At 37.1% G+C, this 24598-nt stretch overlaps 1 protein-coding gene across 1 annotated transcript in view; it reads left to right on the top strand.

Annotated features, from left to right (window-relative positions):
* MALRD1 (MAM and LDL receptor class A domain containing 1) overlaps window positions 1–24598 on the top strand; it is an 844925-nt gene that overhangs the window by 189205 nt on the left and 631122 nt on the right. Inside the window, 2 exon segments of the mRNA XM_020966909.2 lie at window positions 3188–3555; window positions 9717–10129. Of these exon segments, the coding sequence (XP_020822568.2) occupies window positions 3188–3555; window positions 9717–10129 (781 nt within the window).

A 24598-nucleotide genomic window follows, 5' to 3' on the forward strand; every position in this document is an offset into this window, starting at 1 on the left:
AATTTCTTTGAGTATAGTCTTATATATGAGATTTCCTGCACACAGCCTACCCAAAGAACATGATGAAACAAGTTTTGGGGTTCTCTTTGCCAGGCCTTTTTATTCATTAATTTCTTTTATGAACAAGTGAAGCACACACTTGATCAACAATATCACAGCCAAGTTTAGGATAAATCTTTTCAATTTACCTGACAATTTCCATACGGTTATCAGACACCCACCCATGGGCTTTGATGAATAAATGGTCTCATTAATGTATTGCAGACCAAGGCTTATCTCTGACTTCTCATCCTGTCCAATCCTTGTCTGCATTCTTGCCTAAGTCCTTCACAGATGGTCTGTATAACCTACTGGTTTTATTTTGAATCTCTTGTTATTTTGTGGATACCAGCACAGGATCCCACTTGTTATCTCCTGCTCTTGCTGCACATTTGGTTATCTCGTTTTCTAATCAGACATGTCCTTGATGACATATTTTATACTTCTTAGGGTCATCATTGTTAATATGCTTTTACCTACTTATACCTACCATGTGTCTTTTCTTTACCCTATGTAGCATGTGATTTGTATTTTATAGAGATCACAATGTTGAGCATCTAGCTTTATTAGTTTAAACCTGTACTAAGATTTGCAAACATACTATGCAATATGAATCAGATGTAGTTCCTTTGTGGGCTCACTCCCTTAACTTACTTATGCTGACAAGTCAGGGCCCCGAGGAAGACTGACCACTACTCCCCTTGGAGTTCTAGGGCTAACCCTGAGGGTTATGGTTTTCTAATATTATCACTTATCAGCCCCCATTCACTGTGCTCCCTATTATCGTTCAGCCAGCAAAATCCAACTAGCTTTTAGAAAAATAATTTACTGAGGAGGTATATTAAAAGGAGTATCTACAAACACACTTCTTTACCCCATCCCATATAGGGATGAATTTTCACATTGCATATATAAAGTTCTTGGGAAGAGTGCTTCAAACTTAAAGTACAATGGTAGTTAAGCATACTAGTAAATAACATGTGAAAGCAATGGGGTTTTTGGATTTCTTTTGCCAGGGATACCTGGCCCCCAAAGTAATTTTATTTGTAACTCAAGTTACATTAAGATTACCCCTTGGCTTAACTCTCTGTTGGACTTAATAAATTAGTTCCATTACACAGTCTATAGCTAGCATTTCTTTCTTTTTTTCAAGGAGTCATGATCCTTAAAGATGCCACTATCTCAAGTGACTGTCTTCACTTCTGCTTTCAGGTCCTTTCTTTGTCATTAGCTTCCACCGCTCTAACAGATTCTTCTATCAACTGTGGTTGAAAGTGGGATCTTTAATAAATCTTTTGATCACCTGGGTGCTTTCCTGTTGGAATTTTAATACACCTAACACCAGGAAGGAATAAACATGAAAGCAACAGTGGGCATCATGTTCTTACTGACACTTGGTACCTGAATGGAAAAAGCATTGTTGCCCTATCTCATGCCTGGCAATCTGTTTTGATTCCCTTGATGCTAGGAAGGAAAAGGAATCACATAGAATTAGAACACTATTTTTATATGTAGACTCACTCAGTTTTAACATAGCAACTCATGAATCATCAGTTCTGGCTCCTCAGCCAAACATAAGACTCTTTATCACTACACACTACCAGTCACTCTTAGGTAGAAATCCTATCCTTCAAACATACACAGTGTTTCACCTTCTGCAGTGTTCTATATATAGAGACTGAGTAAGCTTGCATTTGGGCAAGCTAAAAGCCTGCCTGTTTCCTTCTCACATTTTTAGCATATGCATGGATCCTTTTGATAAAGACCTTAGATAGAGGAGAGGGCTGGCTTATGGGTTGGTCGTCTTTTTTAGTTATTAATGATATCTACAGTGTTTTCCATTCACTTGGAATTCTTTGCTCTTTGAGACATTTTGAAAATCCCCCCTCCCCTGAGTGCCTTTAAAAATTATACTAACTCCAAGATAAATTTCTGTTGCACATATTTGGTCAGGCCCACTGCTCTTTTGCAAGTGACATTTCCATTTTCCAATGTAGCACGTGTTACTAAAGTATTAGAGTCCAAATGTAGTGATTTTACTGCTTGAGATGATAAGAATAAATTGCTATAGTATTATTGGCAGTTATGCTCCATTTCACATCTATTTGTTCTCTTCCTTTTCAGCTTTAGTTTCATCTGTAAATGCTCTCAAGATGATTGGACTTAGTTACTCAGTGCAAGCTCCTTTTCTTCCCATTGTGTTGTGAGCCTGTAATGCTCATAATCTTACATCATGTTTCCCAAATGAGCTTATACTCTAAATGATTACTACCTTTGCCCACACCTCATTTCTGGGCAAGGGTATCAACTCTGCTGGCTGAAGTTATTTCCATGCTCTTATGGCCTCCTCACTGTGATGGTTGTTTTATACTGGTTAAATATCTCAGAAATGACAGTTAAAGAGACAATGTCTGTACTCTTACCTATTTATAATTTTTCAAGGTCAACAGTAGTCAATAAACAGTCAATAAACATTTATTAAACACTTCCTATGTGTCAGGCTCTGTGCTAAGTGCAGCTAATGGCTTGTTGCATAGGACCTTTTATAACTGGATACAGAGTCTACTTTCGTCTTTTGGTGGGCACTAGTGGTGAAAAATAAGCAAATGCATACACATTTTCACTCAAAGAAAAGTTTACTACATTTTAGTCTTTCTCTTTTCATTAAAAAAGAAAAGACTTGGAAGTTCATGTATTGAAGCCATTTACAGAGCATAAGTTGTAGGCATGCTCTTGCATTTATTAAACATTCTTGTTTTCATCTGTAGAAACTTTTAAGAAAGGTATTGCATTAAATTCACACAATTAACATTTTGCTTCAGAGTTCATGATGTCAGAACTTATTGTGTTCATTTCTAAAGATGAGAATTTTTCTATCCAACTGTGGTTTACAATTTAATCATGCAGATTCCTATACTATATGCTAAGCTCCTTAGAATGGAAATACAGGATCCTGAAAACACCAGGGACTGAGCAGTGACAGAGAAGCTAATGCCCATATGGTGTACAAAGTGATGTCTCAGGAAATGAAGAGAAGCAACATTTGTTATACTTTATGATTCATTGATCCAGCAGAAGCCAGCAGTATTCTGAATTGTTCGTATGTTTCACAAACCATTCCATTTCTCTCTTTTCTGCTCTTTTCCAGGTTTTATAACTATGGTAAGTCAGTGGGAGCAGCAGAGATGCAGCTACATGTAGAGGGGACCAATTACTCAACTGCTCTCTGGAGAGTGTTGTACAACCAGGGAAACCAGTGGTCCAAAGCATTCGTTCAGCTTGGACGTCTCACTCAGCCCTTCCATTTGTCACTGGAAAAAGTCAGTTTTGGAGCTTATCACGGGGTCTCGGCCATTGATGATATCAAATTCGAGAACTGCACCCTTCCCCCTCCCACTATGAGTTGTGAAGGCCCAGATCATTTTTGGTGTACACAGACCAAGGCCTGCATAGACCGTATTCTATTATGTGACCTGGTGGATAATTGCGGAGATAACTCCGATGAGGCTCATTGCTGTAAGTATTTCTGCCTCTTTTATTCTCTTTCTTCTTGCCACTTTTATCCTAGGTAGATGGCCTGAGACTTGATTTCAAAGGGAATCAAGGTGTCTTTGTCCACTATTAGTTCTCAGACCTTGCCATTTGAACATTGTAGTCCAAAGAATCTCTAACGCACTTGCTCCAAAAACGCAGTGCAACAGGCCAGATTCAAGTTATCTACCCAGAAAACAATTTCTGCACCTCTCCTATGTTGACACATGTTATTGTCGAAAAGTGACACTTTATTCTCATTGCCAAATTGTATATTTATTAAACAATAAGAAAAAGGAAATTATAAACTCAGATGAAACACGGACAATACCATTAGCATTATATGGGGGGGTGTCTAGATTTGGGAATTTATCATGATTTAATATAATAGTGGCTATTGAAACTCGAGGCTCGTCAGTGTTTTGGAAGTACCCAAGTTGGACCTGCCACAAATTCCAATGGATGCAATTCTTATGCTCCACAGAGTCTGTGAGAGCTAAAAGGCACAGTGTACAAAGTGCTAGGCCTGGAATCGGGAAGAGCTGAGTTCAAATTTGGCATCATGGCACTTTATAGCTGTGTGACCCTAGGCAAGTCACTTAACTTCTTTCTTCCTCAGTTTCCTGAACTGTAAAATGGGGATAATAATAGAACCTACTTCCCAGGGTTGTTTCAAGGATCAAATGAGAAGATATTTATAAAGCATTTAGCACAGGACCTGGCACATAGTAGATGCTATAGCCATCAGCATTGGTACTATTATTATTATTAATTATTATTGTGCTTAGCAGAGTGCTTGGCACGTAGTAAGTGCTTAACCAAATATTTATTCCCTTCCCTTTTCCTTCCCTTTGAATTCATCATTGTGATTATGCCTTCCATCTATGCAGATCACACCATCTCCATGCTCTAGTTCGGGGCTTCTTAAACTTTTTCCACTCATGACCCCTATTAGTGTTTCTTAAAATGTGGGCCGTGACCTCATCTAGGGTCATGATCCACAGTCAATGATTACAAAACTCCTTGTGCCCAAAAATTAAATAACTAACTGGTCGTCAACACTTTGAAAATGAGTGTCTCCCAACTTAACTAGTCAGTGTTTCAAACAACAGTGTTACAATGGGATTATTAGTGAAACCTTCCAAGTTTACTAGGAATTTACAGTTTATTATAAATTATCCCCCTTCATTTTACTTTTGGTCTAGTCAAATTACCCCCATTGCTATTCCTTAAATATAATACCCCATTTCCCATCTCTATGTCTCTGCATCTTACCTGGAACATAACTCCCTCTTCACCTCAGGTGTCACCTAGGTATGATCTCTCATGATCCTCTAACTGCTAGTGCATTTTCCCCAAAACTACTTTGTATTTTATGTATTTTTTACATATACACAAATGTGTATGTGTCCTCTCTGCCACTGAAACAAAGGCCCTTGAGGGAAAGAGCTATTTGATTTTTGTCTTTGGATTTCCAGAAACAAGCACAGTGCCTGGCATACTTGGGTGTCCCAAAAGTCTTAGCTAATTAAGCTTTAATAGTTTAAAACTGCACTGACCTCAGAATACCCAGTATAGTTGACTCTTAATAAAATGCTTGTCAAATTATTGATTGGATCTCAGAGTTTGTGTTTTATTGGCATCACCTTTGAGAACTCCTATGAGTGATATTGGACTAAGACATATAGAATAGAACATTGGTGGAGGTGCTGAATTCACCCATCTAACATTTAGAGGTATGCTCAATGATTATGAATTCACCCATCTAACATTTAGAGGTTTGTTCAGTGATTATCAGTGTATGATCATGACAGGACTTGTTGGCAGTGTTAATAGGTACATGCAGCCTTTAGAAGTTTGTGTAGCTAGGGAAGCCAGACTTTGAAAAAAAAAATCTTTCAGATTAGTTGCTGAATAGGAATAAATAACCCCACATGATCCTTTTTGTGAGCAGTTTGGTAGGAGTCTAGCTGCACATTCTAATCTACCTTTTATTCTCATTTTGTTGTCTGGAGGACACATAGTAATGAAAGCAACGACAGTCTTTTTTTTTTAATACTATTTTATTTTTCCTCCAATTACATATTAAGGAAATTTTTAGCATTCATTTTTACAAGATTTTGAGTTCCTAATTTTTCTCCCTTCCTCTCTCCACTCCCTTCTTTGGAAAATGGTAGGCAGTTTGATATAGTTTATATAGTGCTATCATGTAAAATATATTTCCATATTTGTCACAGTTGTGGAGGAAGAAACAGATCAAAAAGAAATCAAACCATGAGAAAGAATAAAGAAAGTGATAAAATATGCTTCAATCTGCATTCTGAGTCCATCAGTTCTTTATTTGCATATGGACAGCATTTTCATTCTGTGTCCTTTTTAGTTGTCTTGAAGCATTGGGTTGCTGAGAAGAGCTGTTATTCAGAGTTTATCATTGCATGATGTTGCTGATACTATGTACAATGTTATCCCAGGTCTGCTCATTTCACTTTGCCTCAGTTTGTACACGTCTTTATAGGTTTTTCCAGAAATCTGCCTGTTTATCATTTCTTATTGCACAATAGTATTCCATTACATTCATATTCCACAGCTTGTTCAGCCATTCCCCTACTGATGTCTAGTATTTTGCCACCAACAAAAGGGCTGCTATAAATATTTTTGCACATGTAGGTCCTTTCCTTACCCATTTTTTATTATCTCTTTAGGATACAGACCTAGTAGTGGTATTGCTGGATTAAAGGGTAGACATAGTTTGCTCGCCCTTTGGGTGTAGTAAGGACAGTCTTCAAAGAAGAATAAAACCTGCTATACCTTCAAAAGGCAGGGCAACATTTCCTGGTGTATGTATATATATTTACTTAGCTCCTTTTAGGGTAGAGATGGGTACCCAATTCCCCTGAAATTGACCTAGAAAATGAAAATTCACTATGTAGGCATTGTTCGGTCAAACATCACAGAAAACATCTTGCCTTTAGGACCATTTAAGAAAAAATTAAAAGCTGGGACCCCTGATAGTGTCCTCTGCTCTATAGTTAAAAACTGACACCTGGGGAATCATACTGCATGGTTCCCAGTCTAAGTCACAGCTGGGTTTGATTATTCACAAGTGAAGAAATATTGGATGCAAGTTTACCCCTCATTTGACATTTACTCACTTGGTTACCTTTGTTAGGCCTGAGCAGAGGCACAAGCAGTTTCTGTGAGTCAGATGATTTGGGCTTGCTCGACTGCACTTATTCGTAGACAATTTTGTTTACTGCGTTTTACTAATTCTTCACCTTAGGCTCCAAATTCAGTTGCAGAGATGTATAGTTAAAGAGACCTGACATGAAATTTCTAAAACACTAACCTATGGTAATGAAGTTAAAAAAAGTGGAGACCCTCAATTATTCTCTTCATTTTTCTTTCACTCTACTCCAGCCACACACCATCTCCATATCCTCCCTCTCCTTCCCAAGTAAGTCCAAACAACCACTACAGAGGAAGTTGCCATCCTATAAAATCCTGGAACTATGTATAAGGATGTTGAGTAGACCCGTTATTTCATTAGTACAGAAAGATATAAGGAAGCCCCTTTCTTCCAATGCAGGTCAGCACTTTGCAACTACTCATAAAAATGAAAATCTTATTTATCTTCTAAAGGCATAGCAACATTTTCTGGTGTATGTATAGGTACCTGATTCTTTTCAGAATCTCCCACCCTGCCCTAGAATCTCATGGAGATTGCAACCTTATTGGGGGAGGAAGACTTTCATGCTTGAAACAACATCCTATTACAGACGGTAGTTCATAATTAGCCGCTAAATTTATGGTATATTCCCTTTCTCTTGGCTCCATTTCAATCCAATTGAACCCAATAGGCATTTATTAAGTATCTTGTGTGTCAGGAGTTTTACTAGATATTGGGGGCAAGAAAAAAAAACAAGACAGTCTCTGCCCTCAGGGAGCATATATTCTCTGGGAAGGTGGTGGTTGTCTTTCTTGTTCTTGAAGAGGACCAAAATGACATCACTGTGGTAGAGTCAAGTTACAGAGTGTCTGATTGTGGTTGATCAGACTAATATGAGCTTGGAATGCTCTGCCACAGGTTGGGCACAGATAGTTCACATGAACATTTTGGGTGGGTTCCCTAAACTTGCACATCTCACATTTCTTTTGAGCTTCTTCAATTCTTCTTTGGTCATAGAGCACAGTACCTTCTCTGCTGTGGGAAAGGCATGCTGAATGATCTTGGACCAGTATCTCCCATGTCATGCAATCAATTCTAAGGTTCTTAAGAGAGACCTTTTACAGTGTCCTTGTATCAGTTTTTCTGACCACCATCGGAACACTTGTGTTGTGTGAGTTCTCCATAAGATAGTCTTTTAGGTAAGGTTATGTTTGACATTCAAAAAATGGGGCCAGCCCATCAGAGTTGTACTTTCTATGGTAGAGTTTGAATGTTGGACAGTTTAGTTTGAGAAAAGACCTCTGTATCTGTTATCTTATCCTGCTGGATGATCTTCAGAATCTTCCTAAGACAATTCAAATGGAAGTGATTCCGTTTCCTGGCATGGTGCTGGTAGTCTGTCCAGGTTACCCAGTACGCAGCAATGCAAAGGCTCTGGAGACCTTCAGTTTGGTAGTCAGTCTAATATCTCTTCTCTCCCACACTTTCCTTTGGGGCCTCCCAAACACTGAGCTAGCTCTGCACTGTGTGCAACAATGTCACTATCAACATGTACATCCCTGAAAAGTATACTGCCAAGGTAGGTGAACTTAGCCACATCAAGCTGTAACTGATGGTTCCACATACGGATGGTATGGTGCTGGCTGACGGAGCACCTGTTTTTTCTTGGTGTTAATTGTTAGGCAAAAATTAGCACAAGCAACAGAGAATCTGTCCATACCTTGTTGCATCTCAGTTTCAGAGGCTTCATCTGTGGAAGAGATAACTGTGCATGATCTTTTGAGGAAGGGAGGAGACCACTGTCAACAATTATACTGCATCTGAGGGCCAGGTTCTTTCTGCCTTGAAAGATGATAATTTGTAATTCTAATAAGCATTAATGTGCTTATAGAAGGAGGGATTCTGAGAGCCTTCCTTCAAGTCTTTGTCCATTCACTGAATATTGTGCCAAGAGCCTTCCGAACAGATTTATTATTTAGCATTTCTTTAGACTCATAGAAATTTGAATAAATAAAATAATAAACATGCATAAACCAAACAAATAAGCAAAAACATTGGGTGGTGAAGTGCATAACAATTGGAAAAATCAAAGGAAAACATGATTGGTAGGGGATGGAGTATGCAGGTAAGGCTGTGTGGAGGAGGAGATAACTATTGAAGGTTGGAAAGGATTTGAGTAGGCAGAAGATGGAGCACAGGGACATTCAAGGTGAAGGAAATAATTTAAAGTTATGAAGGCATGACTATGTATGTACTACAAATGCAATAGAAAGGAGGCCTGAAAAATATGGATAGTTAGGTAGAGTAGGATTAGCCTATTACAGTTTCTCTTAAAATCTAGGCAAGAGATGTTAGATTTGATAACTGCAAAAATTAGGGAACTATTAAAGGTTAATTTGGTAGTAGTATGAAAGCAGTGTTAGAAGGAACCTTGAGTCTGGGAGATTGGTTGGAAGATTTTTGTAGCAAATCCAGGCGTGAGTTGTTGGGCCAAGATGATAGCAAAAGAAAAGGATAGATGTAAACAATATTTTGCATAAAACACAAATTTACACTAGGGACTTTTGACATGTTGGTTTTGGAAATTCAAGTTAATGAATAACAAAAGCCTAAAACTTTACCTCAGTGAAAACTATTCAGGTATAGGCTTTGGGTTTCATAGACTGGATTCTATAGATTTTCATAGATTTTGGATTCAACAAAACAGCTAAAATGTGGAAAAAATGGTCTCAATCTTGAGATAACCAAGTGAAGCTGTGAATTCAAACATATTTTTGTCTTCAGACAAAAAAGCAGTGATGTCTTTGATGGGTTCTAAACAGTTGTATTTACTCTTGATTTAGTTTTAAGTCACTTTAATTTGATTTTGATAATGGAAGGTTAACTTATTTGAGGGTAGGGGAAGCCACCATATAATATGCTCCTGTGAATTATTGTTTCTTTCTGTCTGCTAGTATCTTTTGTTATTTGTCAATTGCAGCACCTGAACTCCATTGTGATTTTGAAAATGGGCTCTGCAACTGGGAACAAGCCAAAGAGGATGATTTTGATTGGACGAGAATCCAAGGCTCTACTTCAACACTCAACACAGGACCAATGAAGGATAATACTTTGGGCACAATTAAAGGGCATTATCTCTACATAGAGTCTTCGGAACCACAGGTCTTCCAAAACAGAGCTGTGTTGCTGAGTCCCATTCTTAATGCCACTAATGATAAAAGTTGCATCTTTCGCTTCCATTATCACATGTTTGGAAAGCATATTTACAGGCTGAGGATTTATCAAAGAATTTCAAATAACACAAGCGGACATATGCTGTGGCAGATATTTGGAAATCAAGGCAACAGATGGAAAAGGAAAGCTCTCAACATTACCTCGACTCAGCCTTTTCAGGTATGATTTCATGATCTAAAGCAGGAAATCAAAATGTCTTGAGAATATGAAAAATTGCCATTTCTTGAATTAATTAAGTTGAGGTGAGTAATTTGATCCAAGTTACTGTAGCAAACTTTTATCACTTAATTAAATGTGCTCCAAATAATATTTAGTTGAGTTCCCATCTTCCATTTCCCTTAGTAATGAAGAAAGAGATTTCCTAAAGGTGAATGATGTTGAAAACAGCTGTAAGGTTAGGTGGAGGCTTTCAGCAGCTGTTCTGTTAACTTTTCTGAGCGATTTGAAATTATTTTGATATGAGACAAGGAACATAGAATCTTCAAGGAGCTAGAGACCTTGGATATAACTTAGATACCCCAACTTTACAGATGAGGATCCTGAGGACCAGAGAGGTGAGAAGATATTCCCTCTCCCGGGTCATTCAGCTATGATTGGAACCCAGGTTTCTTCTCTCTCAATCCAATAGTTTCCCCTACTGCATCTGTTTTTCCCTGAATTCAAGTGAAAATAAACTTATTAAGAATTTGTTTACATTATCATTGGTCTAGTAGATTTTCTTATGAAACACTGAAAGAAACCTCTTGCTTGTTTAATTCAAACATGTTTTTTTCAAATTGAACAAATTTCTTCTAATTTTACATTTTTGTTAAGCTTAGGCCTTTAGCCATTCTGGCTATGATGTTATTTCTCATCAAAAGATCAGGATTCTGGTCATAGACTAAATGGTAAATAACTGATTATTATGATATAAGATGTGAAATGTGATACATTATAGATTCATAGGATCATAGATTTAACATGTAAATGGCCTTTAGGTGTTATCTAGTCCAATCCTCTTCTTTTTCAGGTGAGCAATTCAGTCTGAGAGAGGTTAAATGAGTAGCCAAGGGTCATACAAGTAGTAAATATCTCAGACAGGATTTGAACTCAGGTCTTTTTGATTCGAAGTCGCACATTTTAATCCACTGTGACATGTACTTGCACATCAGATATTACATAAAATAATCATGAAGTGTGAGATGAGATGAGATGATAGCTAGGGAGAAAATTTGGCATAATGGATTGTGGGCCACTTTAGGGGTCAGTGAGCCCTGTCTCTGATATAGCATAGCTTTTTAACCCTGGGCATATCACTTAATTTGCTCTGGGTAATTCTCCGAGACTATAAATTTTTTTTAAAAAAGGTTGCTAATCTTTATTACTTAACCTGATATGAAACAACATATTTAAGTATGTTTTATATAATAGATTAAAAATATTAACCATCTAGTGTCTATAGATACTGATTATATATGACTTCATAGAGATCCGATTGGGATTGGTCTGATGTACATACAGATGGCTCTGTGATGATGGTACAAGAGTTAATTTGCCATATGGGGTGTGAAATCTTACTGTGTTGTCACAGTATCAAGGCACATGCAAACATTTGTAAAGTATTGGAAGACAGATCATGTGACATTGGTTACAATGACATGTTATTTGATTAAAAAAAGTTAAGTGTAAGCAAATTGTACTTTAAGTAAAATTTCCATTTCAGTGTTGACTCCTTAATTTATTTCCCAACTGCTTTGTGGGCAGTTAGAAAAAAGGGACAGTTTGGTGGGTGAGAGACCTCACAGGGTTGATTATGGGCTAGCAGAGAAACCAATTGCCCTGTAGTCTAAAGTATTTCCAAGGAATGAGCGATAACCCCTGTTTGAGTTTGGAACCAGCAGAAGAGTTACAGATGACCTTCTCTGTGTGGTAATGCCCAAGGGTTCTTCTATCCAATTGTTTAATGAAATTTAGACATGATGATCTGTAAAGCAGGGATTTCGCAAGGGTACAAATTCACCTCTTTGATGATAGTCAACATTGATCTGATACTGAACATCTGATGCTCAACATCGTTTATTACCTAATCAATTTGACATAGGCTCGTAGATTGCAGAGAAATATCCCAAAGAAAAAGCTTATAAGGTCTATTCCCAGAAGTTAAAAACCAAAGTCTCTGGGAATAGGATGAGAGTATTATTAGTTCTACAATCACTGTGGCAGAACTATTCCTTAACTGATCAGAATGTAAATGCCAGTTCTTCCTTCTATATGCCATGCATAGCCTTTGGCAGAGACTCATAGAACCATTATCATCTAGAGAGAATTCAGCTAAATTATTCAACCCCAAAATCCATCTTTAATACTTTGCCAATACTTCTTTTGTAGTATATGTGCAAAAAATGGTAGAATTTTTTTTCATGTTGCACTAAATGACCTCTTGATCCATAGTACTGGCATCTGACTTTGATCTATGGGTCATTTCCCTCATTCATCACTTCCCTCAATGTGTAAATGAAGTACTTTTTTTTTCTCTATGACAGTTTATTTTTTATTCTTTTTTTTTCTTTTCTTCCTATGCTACAGATTTGACAATGGCATGAATTGGGTAGAAAATCCTAGTACTTTTCTGTGGTTGTTGACTCTTCTAATGTGTTATATTTACATATGTCAGAAACACTGTATACTCATCATGAAATTCTATTGACTATGATATATGGAGCTCTTTGTACAAGGAATCTCTCGGTAGTCACTTTCACTCACCCAAGAAATATTTTATTTGCCTAGGATGCTGTGGAGTGTATTCTTAATTAGGTTGGAATAGATGGTCTGCAAGGTCCCTTCCAACTCTGAAATCCTATGATTCTAAATTATTGCTATCACCTGTTGCATTGAATTTTAGAAAGGTGGATCTGAATATAAGAAGACATCTATGGAGATGTGAATCCAAACAACCCTAAAGAAAAATTAGCTAGTTGACAAGCCACTACCCTTATCTACTCCCAAACATGAGAACATTGGTTAGGCATTAGTGCTTCTGCCCCTAGACTGATTCCGGATCACCAGACTTCTTATTGTGGAACTCTGGGGTGTGGGATTCCTTACAAGTATGGAATTCAGGGTTCTTCCCTCTAACAGGATCAAAAAGCTAAAGCTGAAAGGAACCAACCAAGAAACAATCTAGTCCAATCTAGTCCCAGGGAGGCTACACAATTTACCCAAGGTCACCCAGCTAGTAGGAATCCATTTGCCTCCAGGGTTAAAGCTCTTTCTACTGCACCAGGCCTGGTCACAAGTTCAGTCTAGTTTATAAATGTGAAAATTTGAGGACAAAGAAGGATGATAAAGATGGCTTTACTTGAAGAAGTGAATATGTACTTACTCAAGAATTAAAGACACTTTTTTTTGTTTCTCTGTGTTCATCTGACTCTAGTGTCTCTCCACCTTAGCTTGTTTTCCTTCAGAATACTCTTCAGTCCTATTGCTAAACCCTTTTTAGTCATTGTAAGAAATACAGATTTCTTAATTTTCTAAAAACAAAAACAAAAACACAAACAACAAATCTGTTGCTCAACCTTTTAAAAATCCCTGCTAACTCCTTTCCCCAGTGGGCTTGTTGGATAGCAGCCAAGTACAATACATGATGTTCTGTGCCACCTGCATGAAATTTCCTTGGGGAAATCAATCGGGTACAGCAAGCTGCTATACAGTGACACTGCCTTGAGGAATGTGGAAGAATTCCTATATAAATGAGGAGTGACATTTCCACCAGTCCCTCTTGGACTGGCCACTGAAACAGAATTAAATGGACAGAGAAGCATAACTTGGACATTTTACAAGAATAGAGTAAAATCACTGCTCCTGTGATTTAATGATAAAGGAAATTCCCACGTGATGAAATTCCCTCTACCAATGTATGTTGACACCTCTGAAACAGTCTTAGAGATCTGCTTAGAGCACTAGGAGTTGTGACACTGACTTACTCAGGGTCATACAGTGTGTGTAAGAAGCAGAATTTGAACACAGGTCATCTTAGCTATTACGCAAACTCTCTAGTCACCATACCATTTTATATTTGGTATATAAATAATTTTATATTCATATTTATAATTTACACTCTTCTTTATACTAATGATCTAAAGCCCTTTTATATTCAGTCTAGTAAAGAAATGAGTTTTTAAGAAGCAAGTTCTAAAGAAGAGGTGATGTTGTAACACAGGGCATATCAATAATCCTCCACCAAGGGATGTTGACAGTTTAAAGTCTATAAGGCTGGTCTTGGAGATAGGAAGACATGGGTTCAAATCCTACCCTGAATGCTTATTAGTTGTCAATGCTTATTAGCAAGTCATTTAAACTCTGATCTTCAGTCTCCTCATCTGTAAAAAGGGATGATAATACCAGCAGTGTTTATCTCACATAGTTGTTATAAAGCTCAAATGAAATAATTTATGTGAAATTTTTTGGAGACTTGAAAGCATTATATGAATGTCAATCATTATTCACATTATTCCTTTACTAGAAAGCCAATTAAGCATGGGTTCCTAACATAGGATATTTGAACATAATCAGTTTCCTTTGCAATCTTCTGAATTTTATTTTATGTATATAAAATATTATTCTGAGAAGGAAGGAATAAACTTCACCAGGCTGCAAAAGGAGCCCAATCATTAAGAACCTTTGTAATTGTATGAGTGCTTTGTCATAATAAATCATACTTTATTTTCAGTTAGCCAAACACTGTTTTCTCTCTTACCTTCTATACTCCATGGGGCTGAAGGGGATAACCTTGTAGCAAATTTGCATCATCAAGCAAAACAAATTTTCTCATTGTCCATGTCTAAAAATATGTCTGATTCTGCATCTTGAGTCTATCATCTCCTCCCAGATTCATGCTATGTTAAATGTAAATATAGATATAGATGGCTATATCTATACCTAGAAAAACAGATACTTGAAAAATGATTAGTTACTCAGCAAATATTTAGTAAGAATCTATGAGATGCTAGATACTATGCACTCCAAAGGAATCAAAGAAAGTGGGGAAGGATCTATGAGTTCAAAAATATTTATGGCAGCTCTTTTCATAGTAGCCAAAAATTGGAAACTGAGAGATGATCTCCCTGGGAAAAGGCAACCAGATTGTGGCATATGAATGTGATGGAATATTATTGTGCCATGAGAAATGGGCTGTTTTAGAGTAAACTGAGAAGACCTTTATGAACTGATGCAGAGTGAAGTGAGCAAAGCTAGGAGAACAATTTATACAACGATAATACTATAAAAAAAAAAGCAACTCTGACATACTTTAGGACTCTGATTAAGAAAATGACAAACTCCAAGTCCGAAATAATGAAGTGAAACATACCACTTACCTCCTAACAGAGAAGTGAATAGACCTCTTTAAGAAGTATGCAAGGGATGGCCCCTTTAATTAAAAAAAAAATCAAACTGGGAGGGGAAGACCCTCAGGGCTGTTGGCCCAAAGAGAAAAAGTTACTGTTTATACTCACTCTGAGCTTGGAGGGCCCCCAAAATAACCATTAAATAGTGCTTGGGCAGGGACCTTTTGTTGTCCAATCCATGAGATCCAAAGTGAATTGGGTTTCAGGCTAAGGATATCTAGCCAGTAAACCCCAAGTTAACTAGGTAGCTTTTGACCATCAAAATTTATCTTCCTTTTGGCAGAACACCCTCAGTCTAGTAAAGGGAGGAGAGGGAAGAAGAGGAGAGAGGAAAGGAGAGAAGAGGAGAGGACAAGCTGAGTTGCCCACCTGGAACTGGCCAGCTGGGACAATATGAGGAAAGATGAATAAAAAGACTTGTTACTTGAAAATTTTAAAATATTAAAAAGAAGAAAAAATATGAAACAATTTTTGCTCTTGAGAAGCTTCCAGCTGGTTTTCAGTTGTTTTAAATATCATAACATATTATAAGTACTATGATGAATCTGTATCATTAATGAGGACCAAAGAAATAATTGAATCTAGATTATAAAACTGCTGCTATATGAGCCATAGATTTTGTTTGTTTACTTGGACCTGCTCTAACGTAACCTGGTGGGCGAGTACAAAGGGGTGTGTGTGTGTGTGTGTGTGTGTGTGTGTGTGTGTGTGTGTATCTATCTGTCTGTGTCTGTATGTGTGTGCATGTGTGTGTTCAAAGAATGGAGGAGTACCCTGCCACTAGCTTTCATTAGCTTTTCTGTTGGACCTAGTGCCTAATCACACCCGTTTTATGATATGGTAACTAATAGCTCTAAAACAACGTTTCCAGTGTTATTATACGGTGAGTTGAGTTGTATGACATGGCCACTATCTCCTTTTTGAACTTTAGGCTCTTCTTTCCTACGAATAGGTGCTATTTTCTTGATATAAATTTGTTCATTCTTTGGAGATGATTTTTGTATGAAGAATATTTTGAAGTTGACCAAACTTGTACAAAAATGAAAAAAAAATTAAATGTTAAGAGATCAAATCATATCCCATCAATACCTGGATCTTAAATTAGATGTGCCTGTTGACAATCTTTTTTTTTTCATATTCATATCCATGGTAAGTGGTGTAGATAAGTAATTCCAAATTTTAACATGGAAGGTGGGTTTGTTCAGTTGTTTTAGTCTCTTTGTGATCCTACTGGGTTTTCTTAGCAAAAATACTGGAGTGGTTTGCCATTTCCTTCTTCAGCTCATTTTACAGATGAGGAATTGAGGCAAACAGGGTTAAGTGGCTTGCCCAGGGTCATGAATTTAGTAAGTGCCTGACAAAGGATTTGGATTCAGGAAGTTGAGTCTTCCTTTCTCCAGCCTAGTGCTCTATCTTTTGAGCCACCCAGCTGCCCTAGTTTGTTCTAGGTGTACTGAATTGCCTTTATAGGTTTTGGTTTGAGCTGTCTGATATGACTCTAATATAAACAATATTTGTAGGTTTATCTTACTCACTGAATAGCATTCATTTCTAAATCTTGTTCTCCCAATTTTACATTTCTCAGGAGCTATTTGTCCCAGCTATAGCCAAATCATAACTATAAATATCAATAATGGACACCAAAGAAATAATTGAATCTAAATCTATAAAATGTTACATGAGCGAGGGGTTTTGATTATCTACTTGGACTCTAACAAAACCTAGTTGTATGTTTGTATGTGCATGTGCATATGCACATGTATGTGTTCATGCACATGTATGTGCTCATGCATGCATGTGTGATTGTCACTTGTCCATTAGAAGATCAAAGTGATAAACATAGTTTAAAGAGTATGAAGAACTAGAAGGGTCACGTGTAGGTCACTCACATTGGCACACCAATATGTTAGCCAGAAGAGGACAAAATTCCTCGATAGGTACATTATCTAGGTCAAACCATGATCCTGGTCTAATGAAGCACTCTATTAAACTGGTGCTACTTTAATGACAACGGCAATGGAATTCATTTTTGCCTTCCAATGTTAGTTAGTACTATAAAAGTCATGATATGCTAATAATTGAATTGATACAAAAAAAGAAATCCCTGCTAATTAATGACTACTAACCACTTTATCCTATACTACTATACATTATGACTTAGAAATATACTATTTACAGTCTGCTTTCATACTTATCTTTCATTTGGGGAGTATTTTTGTTTTATGAATTTATTTTGAATTGTCAACAATCACTTCCATAAGCTTTTGAGTTTTAAATGTTTCTCCCCCTTCCTCCCCAAGACAGCACGCAATCTGATGTAGGCTATACTTACACATTCCTATTAAACATATTTTCACATTAGTGATGTTGTAAGTAAGAATTATAACCTATAGGAGGAACACCAGAAAGAGGAAACAAAACACAACAGCAGAAAAAAATAGCAAATAGTATGCTTCGATCAGTTGGGGAACATATTTTTAAAAATATAATTAATGTGTATTATGAGTGTGTACCCATGTTGTCTAGCCAATAGAATGTAAGGCCCCAGAGATCTGGGATTGTTTTACATTTATTTTTATATAGCCAGCATCTAGTTTGGTACATAGTAGGAACTTAACAGATGTTTGTTGATTGATTGACCTGCTTTCCCACTACAAATTTGTTGTGAAAAAAGTGCAGATTACACTATTGTAATTAATGTGACTCTGCACTTTCTGCTTGGGAATGTCATGATGTTCTCCAGTAAGCATGTTGTTTTTTTTTTTTGGGGGGGGAGGTTAAAATACATTTAGACACTGTTTGACAAAATATCATGCTTTTCTTAACAGCCCATCATTCAGTATATACACCAGCATATGTATTTCTCAACCGTATGTCTTAGATTTTCTAAGGGCAATTCCAATTTCAAATACTTTAAAAGTTCTGGTAATCCAAATGTCTGGCAAATAGAAACTGGAAAAAAAAATCAAACCAGTAAGAATTGCAGTAAACCTAAAATAGATTGCAAAATATTGAGCAGGACAAGAAGTAGAACTATAAATTGGAGAATCATCACAATTGCCCATGAAAATGGGTGCCTGTTGGTTCAGTTATTACATATCTACATCTATCTATAAAGCATGTATAATAATCTCCCATTGATAAAGCACTTTAAGACTTACCAAATACTTTCCTCAAAACAAGCCTGAGGGGTAGATAACCTGAGCATTATTTGCCCCATTTTATTGATAAGAAAACTGAGGCTTAGAGAGTTTAAATAACTTGCCCATGCTTATGCAGCTAGCCCTATCTAGGACTTGAACACAGCTCTCCTAATTCATAGTTGATGCTCTTTCCAGGCACAGAACTGCTTCACAATGTGGTCCAAATCACATTGTGTCACTCATCCATATGGTACAGAAGATCAAGTGATGGTCTCCATTGGCCTGATGGGTGATGTTTCCAGACATAAAAATACAAAACACTAGCTGAAGGTGTTAATTCAGAAACCTAAGCAACTGCGGCAATGAGGCAAATTTCATTTGCCTTGTGCCCTGGTTTCTGGTTTGGAAAATATGGTTCTTGAGTATTTCTACCTAACTTTTCCCACTGTAGTTAATAATGCCCACTCCATCCACCTCTTTGTCAAAGTTGGAAGATGGAATAAGAAAACCCAGGATCATATTCCATTCCAAAGTGTCTCTGCTGCATGCCATGATAAGCATACATGGCATATATATAATCATTGCATTGAATTGACTCAGTGCACTTGCTGTATTGAAGTGAGAGGGCAAAGATGGCATTTCATCATCAATTCTGATAATTATCTTCTTTCCCAAACTGTACTGTTATACCATACATCTGCTGTGGATGTTTTTAGCATGCAGTGTTGAAAAAAAACATAGACAATGATGTGGAATCTGGTTTTAAAACTTGAGAAGAAGGGGTTATTTCTGTTACATGGAACAAGTCATTCTTATCCAGATAAACACAAGGAAAGTTCTTTCAAATGTATATTTATCTTTGATTATCTAAACTCATTTTAATCTTCTGCCTCACTTCAATTTTGTGTTTTTCTCCTAAGTGATTTTTGAAATGGTACTAGAATATTGACTTGTCCGGCCCTGCTTGCTTATATTGATAAAGCCTAGTGCTGGCTTGAATCTTTGGTAGAAAATCAATGCCTGACATAGCTCCTGCTCAGGAAAAGAAATTACAGGCTCTTCTGTAATTCTTTGAAATATCGTCACTTTCATTTGATTTATGCCTTCAAACTTTTCCACATTCAGCAAAAAAAAAAAAAGCACGGAGATGGTTTGTATGAGTCAAGCAACCAATATTCTCGGCTTAGCTCATGTTAGTACTGTCTGTGGAAGTTAGAGAATCTATATGGATAAAGATGACACGGTATTCTCTCTCCAAAATCTACACTTCTGACATGCATATTGTCTCCAGGTGTCTTCAAATTAGTGCCATAGCATATAGTTTAGAAAAATGTGTTTATTTTTTCTTTGGGGAATGCAAGGTACAGAGTTCTGGACCTGTGATTGCATTAGTGTTTGGAGCTCCTTAACTGGTTTCCACTGGAGTAGAAATTCCCTCTTCTGATACAAATTGACAACTAATCTATAATTTGTAGTCTATGAGAATTATAAGCATTTGTACATAAAATAAATGTTGTATATGGTGATAATTATTCATTCTATTAGGATTACAGGGTTCAAAGATTAATTAAATACCTCTAGTCTTCAATAGTTAATTCAGGATAATGATCTTGAACCTGATTTAATAATTTCATTGAAGTTACTCAAATTTTTTTTTAATTCCATGGCCATTACTATTTATCTGATAGTCTTATTATTCAGTTCTAATAAAAAAGAACATTTTATTTATTCCTCCTTAAAGACTTTGTAATGAACTTTATGTTCACTTTCTTATTTGAGCCCCAACAGCATTTCTATCAGGACAAGAGAGGGTAGATATTATGATTCCCATTTTAATTATACGTAAAAGAATCTCTAGGAGATTATGATTTGTTCAATGTCACAAAGCTAGTAAATGGCACAACCAGGACTCAGATCCAGGTCTTCTGATTCCAAATTCAAGGTTCTTCCCACTATAATACCATTGCCAATGTTAAATGAGCTTCAAGACACTGCTATTCAGTTACCTTGTTTAATAATTCCCCAGACATGACCTAGTTCTTCGTAACATTAATAATGGAGAGCATTTTCAGCTACCTTACCCTGAAACTTTTATGTTGTCAGCTCAATAAGATTAGGTCTGCTTTTTAACTTAGTAGATGTCTTTCTTTAAAGGACTTAACATAAACCTATCAAGGAAGAATAAATATTAATTGATGATAACCTCAGTGAGGAAATCTAGCCAACTTACAGTGTTTGTGCAATGCCCCTCTCCCTCATCTTATGTATTTGTGGGTAGTGATGGAAGGAGAGAAAAGAGAGGGGATAGATGGAGGGATAGAGAAGACATAGGTCCTGTCATTAGGAAGTTTAGGTGGGAACCTTATAATATACCTAGGATTGTTGGGTATATTGTAGAGGGGATTGTTGTTCAGGGGGATAGGAAGGAGAATGGAATAAGCATTTATTAAGTGCCCACTATGTTAAGAGCTTTTAACAAATACTATCTAATTTCATTCTCACAAGAATCTTGGGAAGTAGGTGTTAGTCTTATCCCCATTTTATAGTTGAGGAAACTGAGGCAGACAGTGATTAAGAGAATTGTCAAAGGTCACACAGCTAGTAAATGTCCAAGACCAGATTTGAATTCAGGTCTGCGTGACTCCAGGTCCAATGCTCTATCAACTGCTGCACCTAGCTGCCAAACTTCAGCCATGAGTTCTACCATGAGACTTTTGAGATCCATTCTAACTGAGATTCTTTGAGTCTGAGATTTACCATCAACATTTGCCACTTCAACTAAAGCTTTAGTGCATATATTAGATCATACATGAGACGTTATAGAGGTGCACCAATGCAGATAACATTATTTAATGCTCCTCTGATTATCAACATCACGCATGAAGCTGAGGCATATACTTGCTAGACTGCCACGAAGGACAGCTTGCATTTAGTGCAACTAGAAGGATTCTATAGAGGATAAGCTCCTCCAAATGCCCCAGTTTGCAAATGGCATTGTGCTCATTACATCACTCTCTGGAATGATCCAGTGCTTCCTAAACAAGATGCATAACCATACACAATGGTCTGGCTTAGCAATCCCTATAGGAAAAGTCAAGTGGATAAAGTGCCTCTAGGTCAGACTGAGATATGAAGTCAGATGGATAATCCATTGAGCCTGTCTCTTTGGACGTGTATCCTGGTCAAACACTGCAGATAGATAGTGATCTGGGTTCAGAATTGCATGGATGGGAAAGTTCAGACTAGATTGTATTTGGGAATTTGGACAGGCCTAGTTAAGTAAGGGCTTCTTTATTGTGTTGGGAAGCCATTGTTTAAAAGATGAAGCCATGGATGATTCACCCTCTGCAAGTCCAGAGAGAGTACTCAAATTTATGAGATCACAGATATTGTACAATTATTGTATATACCTATCTAAGATCAGCCAATGGAATTTCATTTACTATGTTAGGCAACTGTTAATGTATATTTCATTTGGCTTGATGCTGGGGATTAAAAATATACATTTCGTATAAGCAGACTCTTTTGTTCAGGAGTAGAGTGATTCCAAATTTCTAATCTCAGTGGTATTATGCAGATATAGAATCACAGACTGTTAGAATGAAAAGATACCTGAAAGATTAGCTAGTCTAGGGGTGCTTAATCCTTTTTTTATGTCGGGGACCCTTTGACAGTATGATAGAGACCACATCAATATACTATGTTAAATGCATAAAATAAGATACATAAGTTTTTTACAAGGGAAATCAATTTTATTGAAGTACAGTTATCAAAGGGCAGCTAGGTGACACCATAGTGCATAGAGTGCTAGGCTTGGAGTCAGGAAGACTTCTCTTCCTTAGCTCAAATCTGGCCTCAGACACTTTCTAGCTATGTGACTCTGGTCAAGGTACTTAACCTGTTTGCCTCAGTTTCCCCAACCTTAAAAATGAGCTGGAGAAGGAAATGGAAAACCACTTCAATATCTTTGCCAGGAAAACCCAAAATGGGGTCATGAAGAATCAGACATGATTGGAACGACTGAACAACAACACAGTTATTGAAATGGTGAAAATCTCCCCAAATTTACAGACTACAGGTTAAGAACCCCTATTTTTATGCCAGCTGTCCTCATATTTTACAGGAAGAAATGGGCCAGGTGAGTTTAAGTAACTTCTTGAGTATCACAGAACTGGGATTCAAATGTAGGTCTTGACATTTGGTTCAACTACCATGATGTCTGTTTGTGCATCAGTTTATCAGTTTTGTGTCTGTCTAACCATGTGTGTATTTTTTTCTCTGATATTTTGATGAGTCTATGATCTATTGATATGAACGCTTCTTTCACCAGTGCCAGTTTTGTACACTCTTACATATTACAGCCCATCCATGTCTTATTATCACATGTAGGAATCTTTTCTATCTTGAAATGGGAGAAATATATGAAAAGGGGGTGCATTACACATGTTTTAGGTGTTGGCTTTTGCCAAAGTATAGGTGAAAAGGATGGAACAAGATGGAAAGTTGCAAAGTTTGGCTGCAGTATCGACTAAATAAAGCAAAGTAATTTGAAATAAAGGGAGGGAAAAGCCATATTGTTGAAACCCTTGAAAGTCTAACTAAAGAGTCTTGATTTTATTCAGTAACTTAAGGGGACTCAACCATTAATTTTTTTAAGAAGGAAAATGCTATTAGGTGGCTATTTCAGTAATCTAGGCAAAAAGTAATGAAGGCCTAAAGTAGAGTGCTGGCTTTGGGAGTGAAAGAGAGAGAGAAATAAAATTTATTAGATTTAGAATTCAATATTAGTGGAAGAAAAAGGAAGCTGAGACATAACACCACTTAAATTTATTCCGATTAGTGTTTCTTCTTGCTGGTTTTTTGTGTGTGTGTGTGTGAGGCAATTGGGGTTAAGTGACTTGCCCAGAGTCACACAACTAGTAAGTGTTATGTGTCTGAGGCCAGATTTGAACCCAGGTCGTCCTGACTTCAAGGCTGATGCTCTAACCACTGCACCACCAGGATGCCCTTCTTGCTGATTTTTCTAATGCATTATAATCCAGCTCCATGAAAAAGACCTAACATACCATGATACAGTTATTTGTTAAATTTCCTTTTTGTTATATTTATATTCTATAAATTATATTATATAATAGAGTATATTGCAGGTGCCTGGCATATAGCAGGAACTTAATAAATGCTTGTGGATTGGTTGATATATGATATTTTTCTTATGAAACTTAGTGCTACCTGCAATGTTGTTTGACTTAGTATTTAATGACTTTAGCAGTATATGCCTATAGAATTACTTTTCCACATGATGCCACAAAATATATTTTCTACTCTCTCTTATTTTATTTTCATTTTGGTCTGGATCTCTGGTTTCATTGTTGTAGAGAACTCCTATGGAGTAAAACCTTCTTTACCAATACATATTGCTAACTTCTCTGCAATTTACAGTTTTGGAGAGTTATTTTAGGCATTGAAAGATTAAATGACTTGCTAATGGGCACACAATTAGCACACGTGGAAGTAGTGCATGGACTCAGGCCTCCCTGAGTCCCTGTCCCACCTCGTATATACTATATCAATTTGCTTCTCATCTTATCCTTCACACAACAGTACAGCATCTAGAATCCACTAGTATTCCATATCTAGTGGAATAGGGGAGACAAGGTCTATTCCACAGAGGTTATGTCTTAGTTGCCAAATCCAATGACCTTTTCTCAACCCTCTTTCTCCTTGACCTCTCTGTAGGCTTTAATACTAACCACTCTCTCCTCCCTCCGCAGTATTCTCTCTCTAGGTTTTCAGTTATTTCTTATTTCTCTTCTTAGCCACTTTACAACTTCTAATCTTTCTCCTCTGCTAGATCCTCTTCCATATCATGCCTTTTAACTACAGTTGTCCCTCAGTGTTCTGTCGTGGCCCCTCTCCCCTTCTCCCACTCACCTGATGATCTCAACTGTTCCCATAGATTTAATTACCATCTTTGTGTGTATGGCTCTCAAATCTACCTGTTCTGCCTCAAACTGTGCTGACCTATAGTCTCACATCTCCCCATTAGATTGTGAGCTCCTTGAGGTCAGGGACTGTTTTATACCTTTCTTTGAATCTCTAGC

This window comes from Phascolarctos cinereus, unplaced genomic scaffold, assembly GCF_003287225.1.
Source record: "Phascolarctos cinereus isolate Bilbo 61053 unplaced genomic scaffold, phaCin_HiC Scaffold_1;HRSCAF=81, whole genome shotgun sequence".
In the NCBI taxonomy this organism is placed as follows: Eukaryota; Metazoa; Chordata; class Mammalia; order Diprotodontia; family Phascolarctidae; genus Phascolarctos; species Phascolarctos cinereus.